This window comes from Astyanax mexicanus, chromosome 14 (genome assembly GCF_023375975.1).
Source record: "Astyanax mexicanus isolate ESR-SI-001 chromosome 14, AstMex3_surface, whole genome shotgun sequence".
In the NCBI taxonomy this organism is placed as follows: domain Eukaryota; kingdom Metazoa; phylum Chordata; class Actinopteri; order Characiformes; family Acestrorhamphidae; genus Astyanax; species Astyanax mexicanus.
The window spans coordinates 3,506,352-3,528,896 of NC_064421.1; the positions used below are offsets into that span (position 1 = coordinate 3,506,352).

The 22,545-nt window shown below is 38.0% G+C and overlaps 1 protein-coding gene across 5 annotated transcripts in view; it reads right to left on the reverse strand.

Moving 5' to 3' along the window:
* Positions 1 to 14,028, reverse strand: part of fam184aa (family with sequence similarity 184 member Aa) — an 85,024-nt gene extending 70,996 nt beyond the window's left edge. For 2 of the 5 annotated variants that reach the window (XM_049464009.1, XM_049464011.1), the window contains exons 1-5: positions 12,500 to 14,028; positions 8,031 to 8,393; positions 5,574 to 6,065; positions 4,401 to 4,536; positions 970 to 1,151 (exon numbers count right to left, since the gene is read on the reverse strand). In XM_049464009.1, the coding sequence (XP_049319966.1) occupies positions 970 to 1,151; positions 4,401 to 4,536; positions 5,574 to 6,065; positions 8,031 to 8,393; positions 12,500 to 12,694 (1,368 nt within the window). In that variant the 5' untranslated portion in view covers positions 12,695 to 14,028. The remainder of the gene's footprint in view (positions 1 to 969; positions 1,152 to 4,400; positions 4,537 to 5,573; positions 6,066 to 8,030; positions 8,394 to 12,499) is intronic. The other 3 variants (XM_049464008.1, XM_022673299.2, XM_022673298.2) reach the window with 3 other exon arrangements.
* Positions 14,029 to 22,545: the final 8,517 nt, after the last annotated feature.

The window sequence follows — 22,545 nt, forward strand, 5'->3', positions numbered from 1 at the left end:
AGAGTTACAGTACTGTGCAAACGGTTTTGGCGCATGTGAATTAAATTACAATGGGAAGCTGCTTTTTAATGTGGGAATCAGGGTGGGAAATTTGCAAATTGGTTTAAATATAAATTAAATATAAAAACTAATGTTAAGCCAATCAGCTTGCTTATTTGCTAACGCTACAAAAGGGGTCAGGGTGATGGTAAGTAAAAGTCCCCTCAATGAGGAGATCTGCGCAAGCGAAGTAGCACAGTTTTGTGCATTGTGGAAGCAGATTTTACAAGATAATCATAATATTTTTATCAGTGATGTAAAATAAATTGTTAAAATTATAATCTGTTGGTCTGGTCTGGTTATAAGCGGATATAATTGACTGGTGGCTTTGCAAAGATGGCTATAGATTGAACTAAATTGCCTTTTAAAACTGATAAAAGGCAGTTTTTGCTCAACATGGCTTTTGTTTACAGATGAAGTTCCACTCTTTTACACTAATGATACAACGGTGCAGTGTACTGAACGCCACAGTTCAGTTTGTATCATAGTTTTAGGTCATGGTCATTGGTCAGTCTGGTCAACCAGACAAAACAGTCTGGTTTGGATATATATCAATATTATTTTAGCTCTATCATGCAGTAGGTTATTTGCCCTTTCTATTTATTAAATTAATTGTTTGGTTGTTTTCTGTGTTTATAAATATAACTTGCATTTTATATTTATAAATATGCATTCATATTTATTAACTTAAAGGAAATAAAGCTTGTATAAAAAAGAATTTCCCACTTATTTAAATTATTTAACTGGATGATGCAGGGAACACATTTGTAATGCCCACATGCGACCAGTTGGAAGGGAGGCACTGCGTTACTCAAGAACTCAAAAGCGGTTGCTTAGCTGACGTGGGTTTGTTGTCAGCTAACACTTTAAGGAAATTAAAATAGTGACAGTAACTAAAGTGAGCTGAAAGAACACTAAAAAGCCTCCTACTTTCTCCAGGCTGATGATCTGCTGCCGCTGCTGCTCGTCCAGCGCCTGGCTCTGGCTCTGCAGACGCTCCTTCTCCTCCTCCAGCTGGACGATCTTGTCCTTCAGCCGGCTCTGCTCCAGGTGAAGGTCCCGGATTGTGGCCTCGTGACTCATCTGAGTGGCCTGCAAGGACCCGATGTGACCTGGGTGAAGAACAATGAGGAAAATATGTTTAAAAAAAACATAATTGTGAAAATGCAGGGATGTATTAGGGTAATATTTTTGGCACAATAAAAAATCTGTGTCATGATATTAATGATATTCTTTTGTATTTGTTTGTATTTACAGTATTGTATTTTTGTATTACAGGACTTGCATGAACTGGGAAATACATGTAAATTCTATTTATAGTGAGTGGAACAGGTGTGGTCAATATTCAGGTGATGAGTTTCCTGGTAGTGTCGTGTGCAGTGTCATGTGATTGTTTAAGGTAATGATGTCAGTGTGCGGTGCATTCTGGGTTTCGTACGCTGTAGGCTTGAGATCATGTTCTCTGTTAGCTGGGCGTCTGCTTTCTTGACATTCTTGTTTTTTCTGTGTATTTTATATTTTCTGGAATTGTCTTGTATCGACCAGCATAAAGAAATATGTCCAGCTTTAGTTTATCAGGCACTGCAGAACACAGGAGGGCTCCTCAATCCACATCCTCTAGTCCTGCCCAAGAAATCAATATTTATATATTGGAAAGGGGGTGCGTGACCACATGTCATAAATTGTTCTAGTCTTTTTATTCCCATAGATTCTCCCACTTTAAGTCATAAAGTCAATTTAGTAAAGCAGATCCTGGTTATCCAGACTGGTATTATACTCAGCAGATAAATTATAAAGAGAAACTGGAAGTCCTTAGGAGAACCATTAATCCAGGAATGGCTTTAAGAGCTGGGAAAAGGAGCTGCCTATTAAAGACCTTTTATCAGATTGTTAGACTGGTTCAATACTAGAGTAAATGGGGAAATTTCCTAGATTACTACAAAGTGGTGCTGCTTCAGAATGAGGATTTGAGATTGTTAGTGTACCGTTTATCAGTTTAAAGTTTCTACATTAAGTGCAGAGTAGAAGAAATAAGTTTTCATCCAATATGTCCAATATTTAGCTTTTCCATCTCTGCCCCTTACAATTGGAATGTTAGGAAAAAACGGGAAAAAAATGTATTTTCTATTTTCAGATTTTTTACATTTTTGTATCTTGTAACAAATGTTAGTCTACCATAAGATTTGTGTTACAAGATACAAAAATAGCTAGCTAATGGTAGCTACTCCGACAGTTAGCTACCATTAGCTTGCTACCCTAGCAGGGTTAGCTTATTCTTAAATTCGCAACCATTGGTTAGGTACCCCAGCAGTTAGCTACCATTAGCTAGCTGCCCAAGAAGTTAGCTGTTATTAGCTAGCTACCCTAGCAGTTAGATAACATTATCTAGCTACCCGGAAGTTAGCTACCATTAGTTAGCTACCCAATAATTTAGCTGACATTACCTAGCTACTTCAGCAGAGCTTGATTGTACTTAATTTATTTTACCCCACGAGTTAGCTTACTCTATCATTATCTAGCTACTGTTAGCTACAGTTAGCTACAATTACCTAGCAACATTAGCAGGGCTAGATTATACTTAAAAAGCAACCATTAGGTAACTTACCTGCACCAAAAAATAGCTATCATTAGCTAGCTAGCAGTTAGCTACCATTACCTAGCTACCCCAGCAGGGCTAACTTATTGTTAAATTAGCAACCATTAGCTAGCTAGCCCAGCAGTTATCTACCATTAGCTAGCTACCAGCAGTTAGATAGTATTAGCTAGCTACCCCAGCAATTAGCTACCTTTAGGTAGTTACCCCAGCAAGGCTAGCTTATTCTTAAATGAGCAACAATTAGCTAGCTACCCAGCAGTTAGCTTAACATAGTTTGCTACCCCAATTAAATAACATTAGCTAGCTACCTCCAGTATGGATAGCTTCTTTGTAAATTAGTTACCATTAGCTAGCTACTCCAGGAGTTAGCTAGCACTATCTAACTAGCCCAGCAGTTAGCTACTATTCGCTAGCTTCCCCAGCAGGGCTATCTTATTCTTAAATTAGCAATCATTGGCTAGCTACCCTCAGCAGTTGTCTACCAATAGCTAGCTACTCCAGCACGGCTAGCTAATTCTTAAATCAGCTACCATTAGCTAGCTACCCTCAACAATTAGCTAATATTAGCTAGCTACCTCCAGCAGTTACCTACACAAAGTTTGTTACTCCAAGCAATTAGATAACATTAGCTAGCTACCTCCAGTATGGAAAGCTTTTTTTGTAAATTAGCTACCATTAGCTAGCTACCCCCAGTTAGCTGGCACTATCTAACTACCCCAGCAGTTAGCTACAATTAGCTAGCTACCCCAACAGGGCAAGCTTATTCTTAAATTAGCAACCTTTAGATACCTACCCCAGCAATTGTCTACCATTAGCTAGCTACCCCAGCAGTTATAGCTTATTCTTAAATTAGCTAACATTAGCCAGCTATCCCCAGGAGTTAGCTAGCTAGCATTATCTAGTTAATCCAGCAGGGCTATTTTGTTCTTAACCCTTGTGTGGTGTTCATATTTTTGTTACATGTTTACTTTGTTACTTGTATTTAATTCGGCAAAATTAAGCAATTCTACATTAAAATGATTTACACATGCTTGCTTCACCTAAATTGCAAGCAATATATACAGCTTACATGGTTAATATTTGCCCTTTACCTTTCTTATGTTACATTTCTTTCAAAAAGTGATACTCTTTTTTATTAGTTTTTTTAATAAAATGTAAAAGAAAATGAATTTAACTCAAGATATGAGTAGAAAATTTGTTTAGTTTCAAATTTACAAATGAAGCAATGTTTATTAGCCCTTGGCCAAACATACTGTATGTAAAATAAATGGTTGGGGGGGGGGGGGTGTACAGTGTGTGTTTATTGAAAATGTGTTTTGATATATGTTTTTCACAAAAAATGAGCCAATGCCAATGAGTTTGAGTTAGAAAAAATATTTTTTTTAGTATAATTTGATGAAAAATTAAAACGAGTCCCACAGACCCGAACACCTCACAAGGGTTAAATTAGCTAACAACAGCTATCTACCATCAGCAGTTAGCTAACATTCTACTAACACTAAGATAGCTTGTTCTGTTTCATTTTAAAAAAGTTGAATAAAGTGTTATTATTAAAAAGTGAGTGTAAAATATATCTGCTGATATCCCAGCAGCTACAACAGGAAATTGATAATACTCAAGCACCAATTAAAGTCAGAAATGGAAAAGTGTAGTAATTGGACCGTCCATCTTCACTCATATGAGACAGGACATGTTATACAGCCTGTGTGTGTGTGTGTGTGTGTGTGTGTGGGGAGGTAATTGCATCCCGAGGCGATTCATTTACTGGCTTTGTGGAGGATTTCGGTGGCCTGCTGCTGCACTCGATCCCTGCTCCCCTCCAACTCGTACTCTGTATCTTTCAGCTGCATCACCCAGATCTCCCCGTCCTGTATGGCCTCCTCCAGCTGCTTGTGTAACTCCTGTTGAGAAAAAGCTATTTTTTAATATCCTATCTCCACTTCTTCTGCGTCGTGGAGATTACACGCTGCCGCCGGGGCTTCAGACGCGTTTAACCTTTACTGAATAATTTCACTCGCACCGCCGCCTCACACATATAACATTTCCAACTTCGCTTTACCTTTTTATTTATCTTTTACAGCAACAGTTTGGTAACAAATCTCATTTACAGATTTTCTCCTAAGTACCTAAACACCCACGGCTTATTGTTTGTGTGAGGTTTGCTTCTTTAGCTCTGCAGTGGAGCTACGAGGCTAATGTTGCTAATGGATTCATGTACAACATCAATTAGCATGCTGCTAGCTGCAGGCTTGGAGTATAACATAACAAACTTGCCTCGAACAGTGTGTGAACTTGTTAGCTTGTTAGCTAGTCATCTGTAGAAGAATTACCAGTACAGACTTGCTTTTTAGACGGGGTAATAATTCACAGAATTTACAGATTCAGAGAATGATATTGATGCTACACTGACTGTAATAGCTAGCATAATGTCTCTGTTATTCCCACAATTTTTTAAATTATTATTATTATTATTTAAATTTTTTATATTATTTATTTATATTTATTTATTACTTTTTTTTAGTATTTTTTATTTTAATGTTTTCTATGTATATTGCTATGTTTAGAAGCGTACCCCGCAGCCTCGCTTTCGTTTCAACATGAGCGCGGAGTAAATGAGTTGCATTGCTATCTTACACCCTGCCAACAGTCTATTTTCACACGCTGCGCCTGCCATATATAACTACGCTAGTTGGTGTGGTTGTCTGAAAATGATTACTTATCTTAGCAACTGAAAACACAGGTGCGCCACTGACTGAAAACAACCTAGACTGACATCAACAGTCAAACGTTCATTGCTATCTTGGCAACACGTACATCAACTACAAATACAAAGAATACAAAATTACAAAATAATGTTGATGTTTCTATAAATGAGCCGCTTGCTGACCTTCACAGCATAGAATAGGATTAATTTATTTTATATGAGTTTACAGTGTACCTTGATGGTGACTTCAGCGTTGTTGAGCGATGCCTGCAGCCGGTTGGTCTTGTCTCGGGTCTCCCTGGCCTGCTCCTGCGCTCTCTGCAGCTCCGAGCGCAGTTTACAGAGCGTCCTCTGCAGGGCGGCTTCCTGCACCTGGAACTCCTTCCTCAGCTCCACCTCCGTCCTCTTCCAGGCCAGCAGGTTCTCGGTGGTGAGCTGCTGGGCGCGGCGCATGGCCTCCAGCTCACGCTCGTAGAAGGCCTGGGCCTTGCCGAGTTTGGTCTCGTACTCCTCCACCAGGCGCACCTTGTCCTGCGTGAGCTCCTCCACCCGCTCCATCAGCGCCTCCAGCTCCGCCCGGTGCAGCTCCGCCAGCTTCTCCTGGTCCAGGCAGCTGGAGGCGCTCTGGCTCTGCTGCGTCTCCAGAAGCTCCTGCAGCTCCTGCCGGTGAGCCAGCTTCAGATCCTCCATGTTGCGCAGCTTCTCCTGCTCAAACTGCGCCTGAACCTGGAGGTTCATATACATTTACATTATAATAAATACATATTTTACATTATTCATTATTCTTTACACATCTCTGCTGGATTTTCTCAGTCAGTTTTATGAGGTAGAGTCACCTGGAATTCAGGCTTTCATCAGTTAACAGCTGTGCTGAACTCATCAAGAGTTAATATCTTGAATTTCTTGTCTCTTAATAAAGTGTTTGAGAGCATCAGTTAAAGTAAAGTAGTGAAGAGGTAGAGTTACAGGTATACAGTGAATAGTGAATATTTATATTTATAATAACTCATCTCACCTTTATTTATATAGCATTTTTAAAACAACAACAGCTGAAGCAAAGTGCTGTACATGTAAAATTATAAAACATAAAACAAACACTAAAACAAGAAGACAAAATTAAAAAATAAAACAATAAAATATAATTAATAAAATAGATAAAAAGTTTAAAAAAAAAAACTACCAAAATGTCAAATCATAGTTTGGGTCAAAAGCCAAGGAATTAGAATTAGTTTTAAGACTAGTTTTATCAATATTATGAGAAGCAAGAACTACTCAACTAGTAGTAAAAGTAAAGGAATAATAAAGATCAGTCAATCCAAAAAAACGAAGAATTTCAAGAACTTTAAAAACAAACTCAAGTGTAGTCACTGCAAAGACCATCAAAACATGATAATGATGGAACTGGCACTCATCAGGACTAACACAGGATAAGTTTCTTAGAGTTTCCAGCCTTAGAAACCGCATGTTAACAGCTCCACAGATAAGAGTATCTAAATGCTTCTTCACAGAGTATTTTGGTTTGTTTAACACTGTTTTTAAGTTACTACATGATTCCTTATGTGTTCCTTCATAGTCTGATAGATCACTTCACTATTCATTTACTATGTAGGAAAAAATAAAACATTAAATATTGTGGTGTGTCCAAACATTTAATTTTGGTACTGTTTATTTAGCAATATACACTGATCAAGCATAACATTAGGACTACCTCCCTGCTTCTACACCCATTATCTATTGTTGTAAATATTTTTGTATATATAGTGTTCTCAGTAAAAACATTCAGACTGTAAATGGTTAAAACCTTTTTTCCCCTTCTACATTCATACAAAAGGAAAGAGCAGTCAGCAGAACAACTGAGACAAATAGCTTGTCATCCAGGCAATTCAGGATGTAGGTGTATGAATAATATTACACACAGTGCTCAGCGAAAATCCTAGAAAGCCAGACAAATTGTTTGCAGTGTGTTTTCCTTTGTAAAATTCTATGTTAGAATTCAAATAAATTCAGTTATCATTGAGAGTGTCTCTTTGTAATTAACTTTATATAACATTAGAATACTAAACCCAAATAAGCATAAATAAAGTCAGTGATAAGAGAGAGTGTCTGCTTGTAATTAACTCTATATACCTTTTATAAATTTATTTATTTCATTTTATAAATTTATTTCTTAGTACTCTAGGGGGGTACAGACAAGCACACGCCTCCTCCGACACATGTGAAGTCACGTGTGTTACCTGAGCAGCTAGCGCGCTGGGAGGAAAGCACAGCAGCTCGGTTCCGATACATCAGCTCACAGATGCCTCACAACCTTTGAGCGTAATAGGGAGAGAGCGCCATCTACCCAGGAAGCAAAGCCAATTGTTTAGCTGATGGCAGAGCTACATGAACGGGATTCGAACTTGCGACCTCCCATTCATAGTGGCAGCGCATAAGGCCGCTGGACTACACGGCACCCCCTAAACTCAATGTAAAATTTACCTTCAGGTTTTTAAGAATCAGGTCATCTTTGATCAAGTGATGCACATTTAAAAGCAGGTCATTTTTCACCCATTGAACTATTCAAGTCAGATATTTTGAGCAGGGCTGCACACATTTGAATGCTACTGTAGTTTCTGTCATCACCAATTTCTCACAGGTGACATCTGGTCTGTGGCAGTAAATCTGGTTGAGGTTCTGGTTCTGGTTCTGTACCTGGCTGAAGGAGCGCAGCTTCTCCTCGAAGTCGTGCCGCATCTCCTCCACCTCGCGGGACATGGAGACCACGCGCTGGGTGTGCTGGGCCTCGGCGCACAGCTGGCTGTCCTCCATGCGCTGGCGGTACATCTGGAACTCGGCCAGAGCCTGGCGCTTCATGTGCTCGTGCAGCTCCACCGACTCCTCCAGAGACTGCAGCCGCCGCTTCAGCTCCGCCTCGTCCCCCATCTTACTCTTATACTGCAGGATCTTATCCCGCGTCTCTGACAGGATGTGCTGCACCTCGTCCTCGTGAGCCTCCTTCAGAGACTGGATGGCCTCCTCGTGCTCGTCATTCTTGGTGTTCAGGGCGTAAATGACCTGTTCAAACACAGAGCAGAGGAAACAGGAGTTTACTCAACCGCACGCCAAATAACCGCACACACAGGCGAGACATACAACTATCATTATGCTACAGATCACAAAGTAATTACACAAATATTACCCCGTTAGTTACATAGTACCTTATTACTCCACCCTCTAACAAACACATTACATTCACAGAACAATTCATTTTAAGTTGTTACTCAATGTAATTGCAGGTATATATTATTTTAACAAAAGCATGAACAGAAAACAAACATGATAAAATCATATAACAAAACAAATAAATAAGGCTAGAATAACTTATATAAAAACATGAAAAAAGGATCAAGAAAACAAATAAAACTGACAGGATACAAAGACTCCACAAGGAAACACTGAAACAAAGGGGCTCATATACACAAAACGTGTGAGGAACACCTGGGCCAGGAAACAAAGGGGCGGGGTTACAAACAAGACACAAGGTGACAACACTAATGGCTAGGGTGAGGCTAGGGCAGAGACAGGCGTGGAACACAAGACAGGAAAAGAGAGGGCAAAAGCACATAGAAACAAAAAAGGAAAAAACACAAGACACAAGATACAAGCTAAGGTGTGACAATAAGATAATTACCATTATCAGTGCACCTTATATTTCGGTGCTTCTTATGTATGAATTCTATCAGTCAGGTATTAAGGAGCAGTAAAGCCACTCCACTGAAGTACAGAGTTATACAGGAGATTCAGTATTAGCATTAGCCACTAACCATGCTAAGCGATAGCTCTTTCACTGCTCAAAGGGCAGTATTATCGGACTGTAACCTATCCATTTACTGTGTTAAAACAAGCTACATGGAACAAACCACTAGCTAATATCACCCTGTCTTTACTGGAACACAACTGTTTTTTTTTAATATTTAATATTTCAGTGTATACAGCTATGGAAAAAATAAGAGACTTAAAAGACATCTAAAAATGATGAGTTTCTTTGATTTTATCAAATTGAAAACCTCTGGAATATAATCAAGAGGAAGATGTGTGATCACAAGCCATCAAACCACCAAACTGAACTGCTTGAATTTTTGCAGCAGGAGTAAAGCAGCATAAAGTTATCCAAAAGCAGTGTGTAAGACTGATGGAGGAGAGCATGAAAACTGTGATTAAAAACCAGGGTTATTCCACCAAATATTAATTTCTGAACTCTTAAAACTTTATGAATTTGAACTTGTTTTCTTTGCATTATTTGAGGTCTGAAATCTCTGCATCTTTTTTTGTTATTTCAGCAATTTCTCATTTTCTGCAAATAAATGCTCTAAATTACAATATGTTTATTTGGAATTTGGGAGAAATTCTTTTTACATTTCTTTTTACAAGTTTTAATTCATCATGCCATTATTATTGTATTGTTGTATTGTTGCCTTTCATTAAAGAGCTTTTTAAACAAAAAACTTTTTTATATATATAAATATAACTCATATATAAGTATATATTTAAAATAATGAACATCATCTTTAATATTCCAGCAGACTTACCAACAGACTTACCAATTTTAACCGAAACACTAAAAGCGTTTTTTTTATTAAATGAGTTATACATAAATAATTTGCTCTACAGTGGTTTGCAAAAGTATTCATACCCCTTGAACTTCTTCACATTTTATGTGATAAACCAACACAAAGTAGCACATCATTTATTTGCATTATTTGAGGTCTGAAAGCACTGCTATTTTTTTGTTGTTGTTGTTATTTCAGCCATTTCTCATTTTCTGCAAATAAATGCTCTAAATGAGAATATTTGTATTTGGAATTTGGAAGAAATTTTGTCTGTAGTTTATAGAATAAAACAACAATGTTCATTTTACTCAAACATTTTACCTGTAAATAGTAAAATCAGAGGAGTTGAACATTTTGAAGTGGTCTGTTATTTTTTTCTGGAGCTGTATACTGAATTATGCATAGTTGTGAATTATGATTCTCTGTGAAATTTTGCAACATTTGTCCTCCAGCCGTTCTCTCAGATTTCAGTAGCTCTGTTCTCTCGGAGCTTCAGGGCTGCTTCAGAAGCTGATGCGTCAATTATTCTGCTTTTCATCTTTAATTCATCCCACACTCTGTCTCATCCCGTACAATTAGCATACTGTAAGCCCTGCTATTCCACTCCTCATGCCTTCAGTTTACGCCCGTCCGTATTTACCAACACGTCCCCCCCTCTGTGCTGAGCTGTGATTGGTGCAGAGCGTGTAAACGAGCTCGTTATGGGGCCGGGGCTGATCAGTTTCGGAGGGGGTTATGTAAGGGAGATTATGCAGAAGGGAGACTGAACAATGCGTATGGATGATGAAGCTCGCGGCCGAAAACGGTGCAAATGGAAAACGGTAAATTCAGATAGAGCCAGTCTCAGAGCCAATCAGATTAAAGGGTTTAAAGTGGCACACAGGTGGCGGGAAGGTGCCACGTTTGATCTGATACTCAGCGTCACCTTTGATCACATGATGATATTAAATAATATTTAATAGATACAGTAAACCAGAGAAACAAATCTGCAGTAATTATGCACAAAAAAGTAGTAAATAAATAAAATATGGGGCATCTTTGCACGGATTGGTGGGGGGGATAGGGAGGGGATGGGATTAAGATTAAGGTCATGGAGATTTTAGGTTTTTGGGCCGGGATTCTGCAGGAGAATCAGTATAAACAGATGTAACTACATAAAATCAGAACAATGAAATACTGTACAAGCATGACCCTGCAGTATGTAGTATATATTAGAGATTTACTAATTAGTGTTTTTTTTATGGGCTGATTTTAATAGACGGTCTAAATTCATCATTATCTTGTCCAAGGGAAGTTTATAATAAACAATTGTGCAGGATGTTTATAAATTATACTGTGCTTAATACTAGGGGTGTGACGAGACACTAATACCACGAGACGAGACGAGACACGATATTGGGTTCACGATAACGAGACGAGATTCAAAAATAAAATGTTAAAGAAAACTTTTTTTTTTTTTTTTTTCTTTGGACAAAATCATATACCGCAAACTTAACAGACTGGTTTCTCTCACGCATTGCTGTATCTCTCTCTACCTCCCACTACCTCACTCAACATCACTCAACCTCACTCTACTTTGCATTACCTCACACCACACTGCTGTACCTCAACCTATTTTCACTCTACCCTCACTTAACATCACTTTATCTTGAATTACCTCACACTACACTGCTGTACCTCACTCTACCTCCTTCTACTCTCACTCTAAGCTCACTCTATCTTGCTCTACTCTGGCTCAACCTTGGTCTACCCTCAACTCTAACCTCGCTCTGCCCTCACTCTACCTTGCATTACCTCACACTACACTGCTTTACCTCACTCTACCTCATTCTACTCTCACTCTATCCTTCCTCCTCTCTAACTCTAACTCGCACAACCACGGCCTGCATAATTCTACTCTTGCTCTTCCCCCAGTAAATATAAATATAGATACACATCTCTAAATATATTATGGGTTTTATTAGTGCTTAAAAAACAAACTGACCAACTGCATGTTTGTTTGCACAAAGCAATTAGTAAGTGCTTAGTGCTGCTGAATTGGATAATGTGTAAAGTCATTGTATAAATGCTATTCAATTAAAAAAAATGGATTTGATTTATATTTATTGCATTTATTGTACTGTTTCTAGTTTTACAGCATGTTTGTGCAATACGTTGTATGTTTGCACTTTATGTAGTCGGCACTAAAACATACATCACTGTTTTTAATGTTGTGTTTTATTAGACAGAATTTGTCTAATTTGCAGTGACTAGTGCATTTTGTGTGAAATTTTTTTAAATATTTGGATATAATATTTTTACCATATCGGCCAGCCTTAATACATACATACATGATATATACATGTACATACATGTAAACTGGTGAGTACATATGTTAAGCATATGTGTACACATATACTATATACAATACTATATCTATAAATATACTTACGTTTAAGTGTTTTTGGCATATTTACTGTGGACATCTTTGTGTGCACATGGATGTATTTGATATGTTGATATGATTTGATGTATATATACTATATGTAGAATATATGTATGTATGTATATATGTGTGGTGTGTTTACAGACCTTGGTGAGCTGTGCTATCTTCTTGCTCATCTTCAGGTGGAGGTCCTGTGTGTAGTCCATGCTGAGTCCGGACTCGTACAGTAGGTGGATGCTGGCGGCTGTGGCGGAGCTGGTGGCAGATCCCGGGGGGTTGGGGGCAGCAGGAGAGGCGGCAGATGAAGAGCTCGCTCCCTGCCACCCTGCGCCCGTCGCCATCTTCAAGCTGGTCTTCAGCGCGAGGATAAACAGCTAGAAAAAAGCCCTTTATATCAGCAGCGGGGTTAGCCTCCGATTAGCGCCATGCGCGCGCCACCTGCACCCGCATCCCGCCGTGCTCGGACATCGCGCGCATACTAAACGCGCCTTATTGCCTATAGGATGCTGTACTAACGCAAACCCTGCGCGTGCAGCATCAGCATCAGCAGCAGCTCTTACAATGACTGGCAGCTCCACCGCAGAGGCGAGGGATGCGTGCACGCACACACACACACACACACACACAGACACTCAGTCTGCAGAGAGACACTGAGCTAACATGCCTGAGAGAGAGAGAGAGAGAGAGAGAGAGAGAGAGAGAGAGAGAAGGAAAGGGAAAGGGAGGGAGAGAGAGTGTGTGGTGTAAAGCAATGACGTCAATACAAATCAGACTAAAGCCCTCTACTCAGTGGTCGTCAGTGTGTAGCCGTGTCTGATGCATTGTTTTGAATTGTGCTTATGCAATGCTGAGAACATCCTCTGAAATGAGTGTGTGAAGGACCATGCCTTCCAAATGCATTGCATTAAAAAATTATTAAACCATATATGGCATATTCTGCTAAAAAAAGGTGCCATTTCTGTCCCCAGGACATTGCATGTATAAATGTGCACACAAAATAACTTTAAAATACATTTTATAATTAAGCATAGTGTCTTGTGCATTGACCTAGTTGCAAAATTAAAGATATGTAATTAAAAACATTTATAAAAACTACTTAGAACACAGACAAAAAATAGCATTTGTTACCTGTCCCCACTCTCTAGCTATGAACTTTACCATGAAATATAAAAAATATATTTTTTTACATTGTTGTGTGACTCTAATTCTATGCTAAAGCTCAGTCCAGTGCCAGCAACAGGAGTGAGTGCCAGTAACAGGAGTGAGTGCCAGTAACAGGTGTAAGGGCCAGTAACAGGAATGAGTGCCTGTAACAGGAGCGAGTGCCAGTAACAGGACTGAGTGCTAGTAACAGGAGTGAGTTCTAATAACAGTACTGGGTGCCAGTAAAACTACCTAGAACACTGAAAAAATAGCATTACCTATCCACACTCTCTAACTATAAACTTTACCGTAAAATATAAATACTGTAATAAAATACTCTTTGCATGCATTGTTGTGTGACTCTAAAGCTATGGTAAAAACTCAGTCCTGTTACTCATAACATAAAGGGTAATAGAACTGAGTGCCAGTAAAACTACTGAACACTGAACAAAAAAGCATTTGTTACCTGTCCCCACTCTCTAACTATAAACTTTACCATGTAATATCATGATTAAAAACCTTCAGAGATGTAATTTTTTTTTGCATTATTGTGTGACTCTAATACTATGCTAAAAACTCAGTCCTGTTACTCATAACATAAAGGGAAACAGGACTGAGTGCCAGCAACAGGAGAGGGTGTCAGTAACAGGAATGAGTGCTAGTAACAGGAGTGGGTTCCAGTAACAGGAGTGAGTGCCAGTAACAGGAGTGAGTGCCAGTAACAGCAGGAGATGTCCCTGAGACAACATTTCATGATCATTTTACGTATTACTTTCCAGTGTTTTTTGGCATGTCAGTGTATAATGTCAATAATATCACAATTTTCTTTTATTTAGTGTGAAATTGTGAGGTTTTGGTCACAGCCTGGGTGTTTTTTGGCCTGAAATCAGCTGAATTGGGGATGGATGAGCAGGGCAGGCAGATTTCTGCACAGATCGTATCTGTCTGATTATTGGCTGCTTGTTTTTCTGCTGTTAAATGTGGTTTATCTCACGCTGTATATACGGTTTATCTCACAGAACCGGCCTGATCTCAGGGGAACATGCGTTATGTGCAGAACACACTGCTGTTAATTGCCTAACGATTTGTGCAGAGCCTCATGCGTCAGGATTTAAATGCGACGGGCTGCATGCTGACAGTTTCTTGCTGATGAATGCCATCTACTGGTAATTAATTATATCAGCTATTTATTCACTCTAAGATCAGAAACCCCTGTTTAATCATGTTCTTCATTTACGTCTGACAGGGAAAATAAAACACAACATATCACACAAATCTTTAACAAATCTATGAACATAACTATTGATTTAATAAACATAATAAGAATAAATTTAGACCATAACTAGATCTCCACACCTGCCATATAGGTCAGATTTTGACCAACAAAATAACTCAGGATTTGATGAGAGAATAGAGAGTATATAGAGAGTAATTATTCTAGAAGTTAGATCCCACAAGAGACACTTTACCACAAACCATCAATCAGCATAGTCATTCCTCCCTCCCGTCAGAGTGTTCACTGTCCTTCTGTAATAACTCATTTACACAGAGACAAAGAAATGATATCTTATGTTGTATGTGAGAATTAGTATAAGACACTTCTTTCAAATAAACCAGTTTAAAAAACTCTAACAAGATTTACTTGAGTTACAAGAGTTTCTTTAATTATATGCATTATATGAATGATTCACTCATTATTTGAGGACACAAATTAAAGTTCCAGATGTTTAATAAATCTTAAAAAATGTTTCTTAAATCTTATCTCAAGTTACAGGAAAGTACAGGAAAGTCTCAAATCAGGTCCCAAGACAAGTCTTAAGTCAGGTCCCAAGACAAGTGTCAAATCTCAAATCAAGTCTTAAATCAGTACAGTCAAGACTCAAGTAAAGCCTCATGTCAATTCCCAAGACAAATCTAAAGTCTTAAGGCAAGTCTCAAGACACGTCTCAAGTCAATACAGGCAAGTCTCAAGTCAAGTCCCAAGACAAATCTCATATCTCAAGTACAGGCCCAAGACAAGTCCCGAGACGAGTCTCAAAACAAGTCCCAAAACAAGTCTCAAGTCCCAGGACAAATCTCAAGTCTCAAGTAAAGGCCCAAGACAAGTCTCAAGTCAGGTACCAAGACAAGTCTCAAGTCAAGTCTCAAATCAATACAGGCAAGTCTCAAGTCAAGTCCCAAGACAAGTCTCAAGTCAATTCCCAAGACAAGGCCCAAGACAAGTCTCAAGTCAAGTCCCAAGACAAGTATCAAGTCAATTTCCAAGTCAATCCCAAGACAAGTCTCAAGTCAATTTCCAAGACAAGTCCCAAGACAAGTCTCAGATCAGTACAGACAAGTCTCAAGTCAGGTCCCAGGACAAATCTCAAGTCAAGTCTCATGTCAACTCCCAAGACAAGTCTCAAGTCTAAAGTCAGGTCCCAAGACAAGTGTCAAATCTCAAGTCAAGTCTCAAATCAGTACAGTCAAGACTCAAGTAAAGCCTCATGTCAATTCCCAAGACAAATCTCAAGTCTTAAGGCAAGTCTCAAGACACGTCTCAAGTCAATACAGGCAAGTCTCAAGTCAAGTCCCAAGACAAATCTCATATCTCAAGTACAGGCCCAAGACAAGTCCCGAGACGAGTCTCAAAACAAGTCCCAAAACAAGTCTCAAGTCCCAGGACAAATCTCAAGTCTCAAGTAAAGGCCCAAGACAAGTCTCAAGTCAGGTACCAAGACAAGTCTCAAGTCAAGTCTCAAATCAATACAGGCAAGTCTCAAGTCAAGTCCCAAGACAAGTCTCAAGTCAATTCCCAAGACAAGTCCCAAGACAAGTCTCAAGTCAAGTCCCAAGACAAGTCTCAAGTCAATTCACAAGACAAGTTTCAAGTCATTTCTCAAGACAAGTCCCAAGACAAGTATCAAGTCAATTTCCAAGTCAATCCCAAGACAAGTCTCAGATCAGTACAGACAAGTCTCAAGTCAGGTCCCAGGACAAATCTCAAGTCAAGTCTCATGTCAACTCCCAAGACAAGTCTCAAGTCTAAAGTCAGGTCCCAAGACAAGTGTCAAATCTCAAGTCAAGTCTCAAATCAGTACAGTCAAGAATTAAGTAAAGTCTCATGTCAATTCCCAAGACAAATCTCAAGTCTTAAGGCAAGTCTCAAGACACGTCTTAAGTCAATACAGGCAAGTCTCAAGTCAGGTCCCAGGACAAGTCTCAAGTCAAGTCTCATGTCAACTCCCAAGACAAGTCTTTTATCATGTCCCAAGACAAGTCTCAAATCTCAAGACAAGTCTCAATCAGTACAGTCAAGACTCAAGTAAAGTCTCATGTCAATTCCCCAGACAAATCCCAAGTCTTAAGTCAAGTCCCAAAACAAGTCTCAAGTCAGGTCCCAAGACAAATCTCATGTCTCAAGTAAAGGCCCAAGACAAGTCTCAAGTAAAGGCCCAAGACAAGTCTCAAGACAAGTCTTAATTCTCAAGTCAAATCTGTGGTCAGATTTTAAGTCAAGCCTTAAGTCAAGTATGTACAAACAGATCTTAAGTCAGGTCCCAAATAATCTGAGAACAGGTCTCAAGTGAAGTCAAGTGCTGTGCTGTGTGGCTCAATGTGACACATCAAATACACAGCCACCTTTACAGTGATACAGCACCATGCAATCAATACAAAATGCTATAAATATTGTATATTAAACATTAATTACATTTTGTTGGATAAATAGGATTATCAAGAATCAAAACAGAGCAGGGAAGTGACAAAAAAAATATTGAACCAAGAGGAATTCGGAAACCATATGCATATGCAGAAGTAAAACATAAAATTAACAGTGTTTTATAAACAGTATGTATATGTGTACCTGTTAAGATAATAGTATATGTGTGCATGTCTTCCATTTTTCCTCATAAGACAATTATATTTATTTTATTATAAATAATGTTTTTTTTTTCTTATTAAATAATAGATTAAATAATGTTTAATGTTTCAGTAATATGTTCCTAATTATTCCCATGCCTGTACACAGTGTTTAAACTGATTATGAATATAGTTTATTATGCATTATGATGATTTGTCCTGTAATCTGATATCAGAGTCTCATTATCTCAGAATCTTCCTCTGGGCTCGGGTGTCTTTATTTAGAGGGTGTGGTTTAATAACTTCAGCAGACTGTAAACTATAACTCAACTGTGAGCAGAGGGGGGATGGGTTCTTCCTCATACCATTACTGGGAGTTTTTCCTGACTCGGTCTTCATCAACATGTACAATAGAGGACTCTGTAAAGCTGCCTGCTTTAAATTCTAAAGGGTCCTAAAGACCTTAGTGGACAGGTTGCACCCTTTGCTGTCTAGGGGTTGCATGAATAGTAAAATGTCTGTGATGCTAGCCTGCCTATTTGCAGCATGTTTTGTCTTATTACCACCGAAGTTAGCGGTTAGCGCTGGATGCTTCATTTTGAGAACCAGTGCATGCCTCCTCCGATACATAAGTAGTCAGACTACTGCCAGAATAAAGCCCTCCTCTGCAGCACACATGCACACCTCCTCTGCTTTTTCTAAGCTGCTGAGACACAAAATACAAGAAATAATGAAAAATAATCAGGTCACCTGCATCCTCTTCTGAGAGGGGGTGCTTTTCCTGGCGGGGGTGCTGAATTCAGAACCATAGTATTGCCAAAATCTGCTCTCCCGCCATGAAAAGCAGAGATAATTGCTTTAACTTTACTTAGATATACAAAATGTTATTTTAAATTTTTAATATTTTTAATTTAATTTTATTATGTTTTTATTTTGATTCCCATGTTCTTAGTTTATTATTATTATTATTATTAATTTTATCATTTCATCAATTTATCAATTCTTATCATTGTAATTTATTTTTACTATTATCTTTTTCTTCATTTTATTTTTTTTAATATTTTATATATATATATATATATTTATATTATTCTTCTTTATTAAATGTCAGTTTAAAATTTGTATTTGTTTCTTTTATTATGTTTCTTATTATTACTAATATTACTTATTACACATTTTTTAAATCCCTTTTAAACTGTAAATGCTGGTCGGCATTGTAAATGAGGGTCACCCTCAATGTAATCCCGAGTTAAAATAAAGGTTGATTGATTGATTAATATTCAGTGTTGCAAACTCAGCTTTTGTATCAACAGAGCATAAAATAACATTGCTGTTTTCTTAAATGAGCTGCTGGTGTATTTTCACAGTGTGAACGCTTAGGTCAGTATCCTCTGCTAAGATGCACAAAGTGCTGCACTCTTAAGATACCAATGCACAAATGTCAGCGCACACTTACATCTTAAAGGGAATGACTACGGGAACACTGATTGGTTTATTTCACGTTACACCCAAAATTAACCACACCCATGATTAATTAAGAGCATTAGTTCATTCCTTTTGCATATTTAGAGCTGCACAAGGTGAGGTGTATATTTTGTGCCCTCACAATAACAAAGATATAGGACACGCCCCTTAATCCAGCTAGTGTGCTATAGATAGTAAAATATGGCCTCAATACTTTTGTGTGTATAAGTGAAATCAGATGCAGCTTCCTGTGATTTTCCTGTGTTTGAGGTGTTATATTTCCAAACAGCCTGCAGGTCCTCCCAGCATTCAGAGCTGCATTTCTCTGTATGGACGGAGATTCGTCTGGCCTCCAGCTGAACACGCGTGACATTTAAAACCTAAACCAGCGAGTCCAGGCTGCAGCTCTCACTCATCTGTAATAATGCTGAGGTGGGGAGCGTCTGAAATCAGCTCAGTGATCAGATCACGCTTCTCTGCTCAGCTTCTGTAATATCACTGCTCTCCTCGACTCTGACTAATCACCCCCAGCCTCCTACACACAGGAAACGCTCTGAGGATGTCTGATAAAATCTGATAATCTCACTGCCTCACCACGAACACATCCCATCCTCCTTCAGACCCTCTCTCCGCTAGTTAGTGTGACTGCAGGGGCCAGCTCTTTTTAAATAAAAAATATTGTACATTTTTATCCATAAGGAGAAAAAATGAATCATGGGGTGCATAACATTTACACTATTGCTTAAATACTAACTAGTGTTTAAGTTTGGGCAAAAATCTGGGTGCAAAACACTGTGGAAACAGCTTTTACAGCATTTAGACATCAGTATTAAAGCAACAACACCTTAGCAACCACCTAGAACCACCCTAGCAACCAATATACCCCTGTAGGAACTACATAGTAACACATTAGCAATCACCTAACAACACCTTATCCTTAGCAAACAACCTGTAACCATAGAGATGTCATAGTAACAGCTTATCGAACACCTAGCAACACCTTAGCAACATGAAGTAAGAAGCATGAAGTGTGTAGTATAGATAAAAGTTGAGTGTAGCAATACCCTAAGAGCTGCCAAACAACACATTAGCAGCCAACCTGTTACCATAGGAACTGCATAGTAATAGATTAGCAAGCACCAAGCAATGCCTTAGAAACCACCACTACAATATAGCAACTGTGTGATAACACACTATAAACCAACAGCTTGGTAGTATTGCAACACAATATTGCAACCACCTAACATTACCTTAGCAACCACCCAGCACCACCTTTGCAACCATCAAATACATCATAGCAATACTGTAAGCAACACATTAGCAGCCAACCTGTTACCGTAGGAACTGCATAGTAACAGCTTAGCAAGCACCAAGCAATGCCTAAGAAACTATCACTTACAGTATAGCAACACCTTAGCAACCACTTAGCAACAAATCAATCAATCAATCAATCAATCAACAGCTTGGTAGTATTGCAACACAATACTGCAACACCATATCAACCACCTAGCCTCACCTTAGCACCCACTATGCACCACCTTTGCAACCAACACCTATGATATAGCAATACCATATGAGCTGCTAAGCAACACAATAGCAGCCAACTTATTCCCATAGGAACAGCATAGTAACAGCTTATGAAGCTTACCAAGCAATGCCTCTGAAACGACCACTTACAGTATAGCTTCTACATATCCATACTGCAATATCTTACAAATCACCTATTAAAGCTTTAACAATCAACAGCTATAACACAACAACACCATAACAGCCACATATCAACACCTTAGCAGCCAACACTGGTGAGCTGTAATCACACTGTGAGTTGTAGCAGCATCAGCAGGTCTGAACATGAAGAGGGTGTGGAGTCTGGAGAAGATCTGAGCAGCAGAAGCTTCACTGATCCATTAAATATCTGTCCTGATATCTCCCCCAGGACACAAACCGCCAGAGTCAACATTACCAAGCCCCGCCTCCTGCACTCTGATTGGCTGGTAGTGTTAGTGTTTTTATACTGGGTATAAATATTATTTATATATATATAAACATATTGGATGTTGATGATATTTATTATAACTTCATAGTGGATATTAATGATAGTAGAGACTGTTTTAGGATGTTAATGTTATGAAAATGTCATACTGCCTATGGATATTTATTAGAACTTCATACTGGAGAGCAAAGTTATTAGAGTCTCATACTAGATTGCAAAATTATTAGAAGTTCATTCTGGATATTAATGTTATGAGAATCTCATACTGGACATTAATGTTATGAGAGTTCCATACTGGCTATGAATGTTATTTATTAGAACTTCATACTGGATATTAGTGATTTAAATATTTCATACTGGATGTGAATGTTATTAGAACTTCATTTAGGATAGCAGTCTTACTAGATCTTCATACTGGCTATGAATGTTATTTATTAGAACTTCATACTGGATAGCAAAGTTATTAGAGCTTCATAATGGATATTACTGTTATTAGAATTTCATACATGATATGACTGTTATTTGAACTTTATTTAGGATAGCAATCTAAATAGAGCTTCCTACTGGCAATTAATGTTATTTATTAGAATTTCATACTGGATATTAATGTTATTTATTATAACTTCATACTGGATAGCAAAGTTATTAGAACTTCATACAGGATATTACTGTTATGCGAATTTTATACTGGACATGAACGTTATTAGAACTTAATTCGGTATAGCAATCTAAATAGAGCTTTCTACTTGGCTATGAATGTTATTTTTTAGATCTTCATACTGGATAGCAACAGTATTGGAACTTCATACTGGATGTTATTGTTATGAGAATTTCATACTGGATGTGAATAGTATTAAAACTTCATTCAGGATAGCAATCTAAATAGAGCTATCTATTTGGCTATGAATGTTATTTATTAGAACTTTATACTGGATAGAATTGTTATGAAACATTCATACTGGATATGAACTTCAGACTGGATATTAATGTCTTGAGAATTTCATACTGGATAATAATGTTATTAGAACTTCATTCAGGACAGCAGCACTAGATATCTCCTACTGGCTACAAATGTTATTTGTAGTTATTTTAGAACTTCATACTGGATATTAATGCTATATATTAGAAGGTTTAACTGGAAATTAATGCTGTTTGTTATAACCTCATACTGTATTTTAATGCTATTGCACCTTCATACTGGATATTAATGTTAATTGTAACTTCATTCATTCTGGAAAATAATGTTAATATAACTTTCTAATGCATTATATCAATGTTTTAAAAAACTACTCACTGGATATTGAGGTTGTTTATTAGAAATCTACACTAGAAATTAATATTAACAGAAATTCATATTGGATATGAATATTCAGGATAGCAGTCTTATTTTATCTTCCCATTGGATATTGAGGTTATTTATTAGAAGGTTTTAACTTCTAATAAATAATAATGCATGTTAATGATATTTATTTAAAAAATCTTACTAAAAATCTATGTTATTAGAACTTCATACTGGATATTACTGTTGTAAGAACTTCATACTGGATAAAAATAGTACCTACCTGTAAAGTTTTCTAACTAATTATGACCGACATATGGCGCTACTATATAATAGGTGGTGTGTGGTTGTGATTATGACATTGTAGCCAATCCTATCGCATGAAGAGGACACTTCTAACCAATCCTAGAGCAGGGGGCGTGGCTACTCATTGCCAATTGAATCGCAGCAGGGTTTTCTCCTCGCTCAGTGCA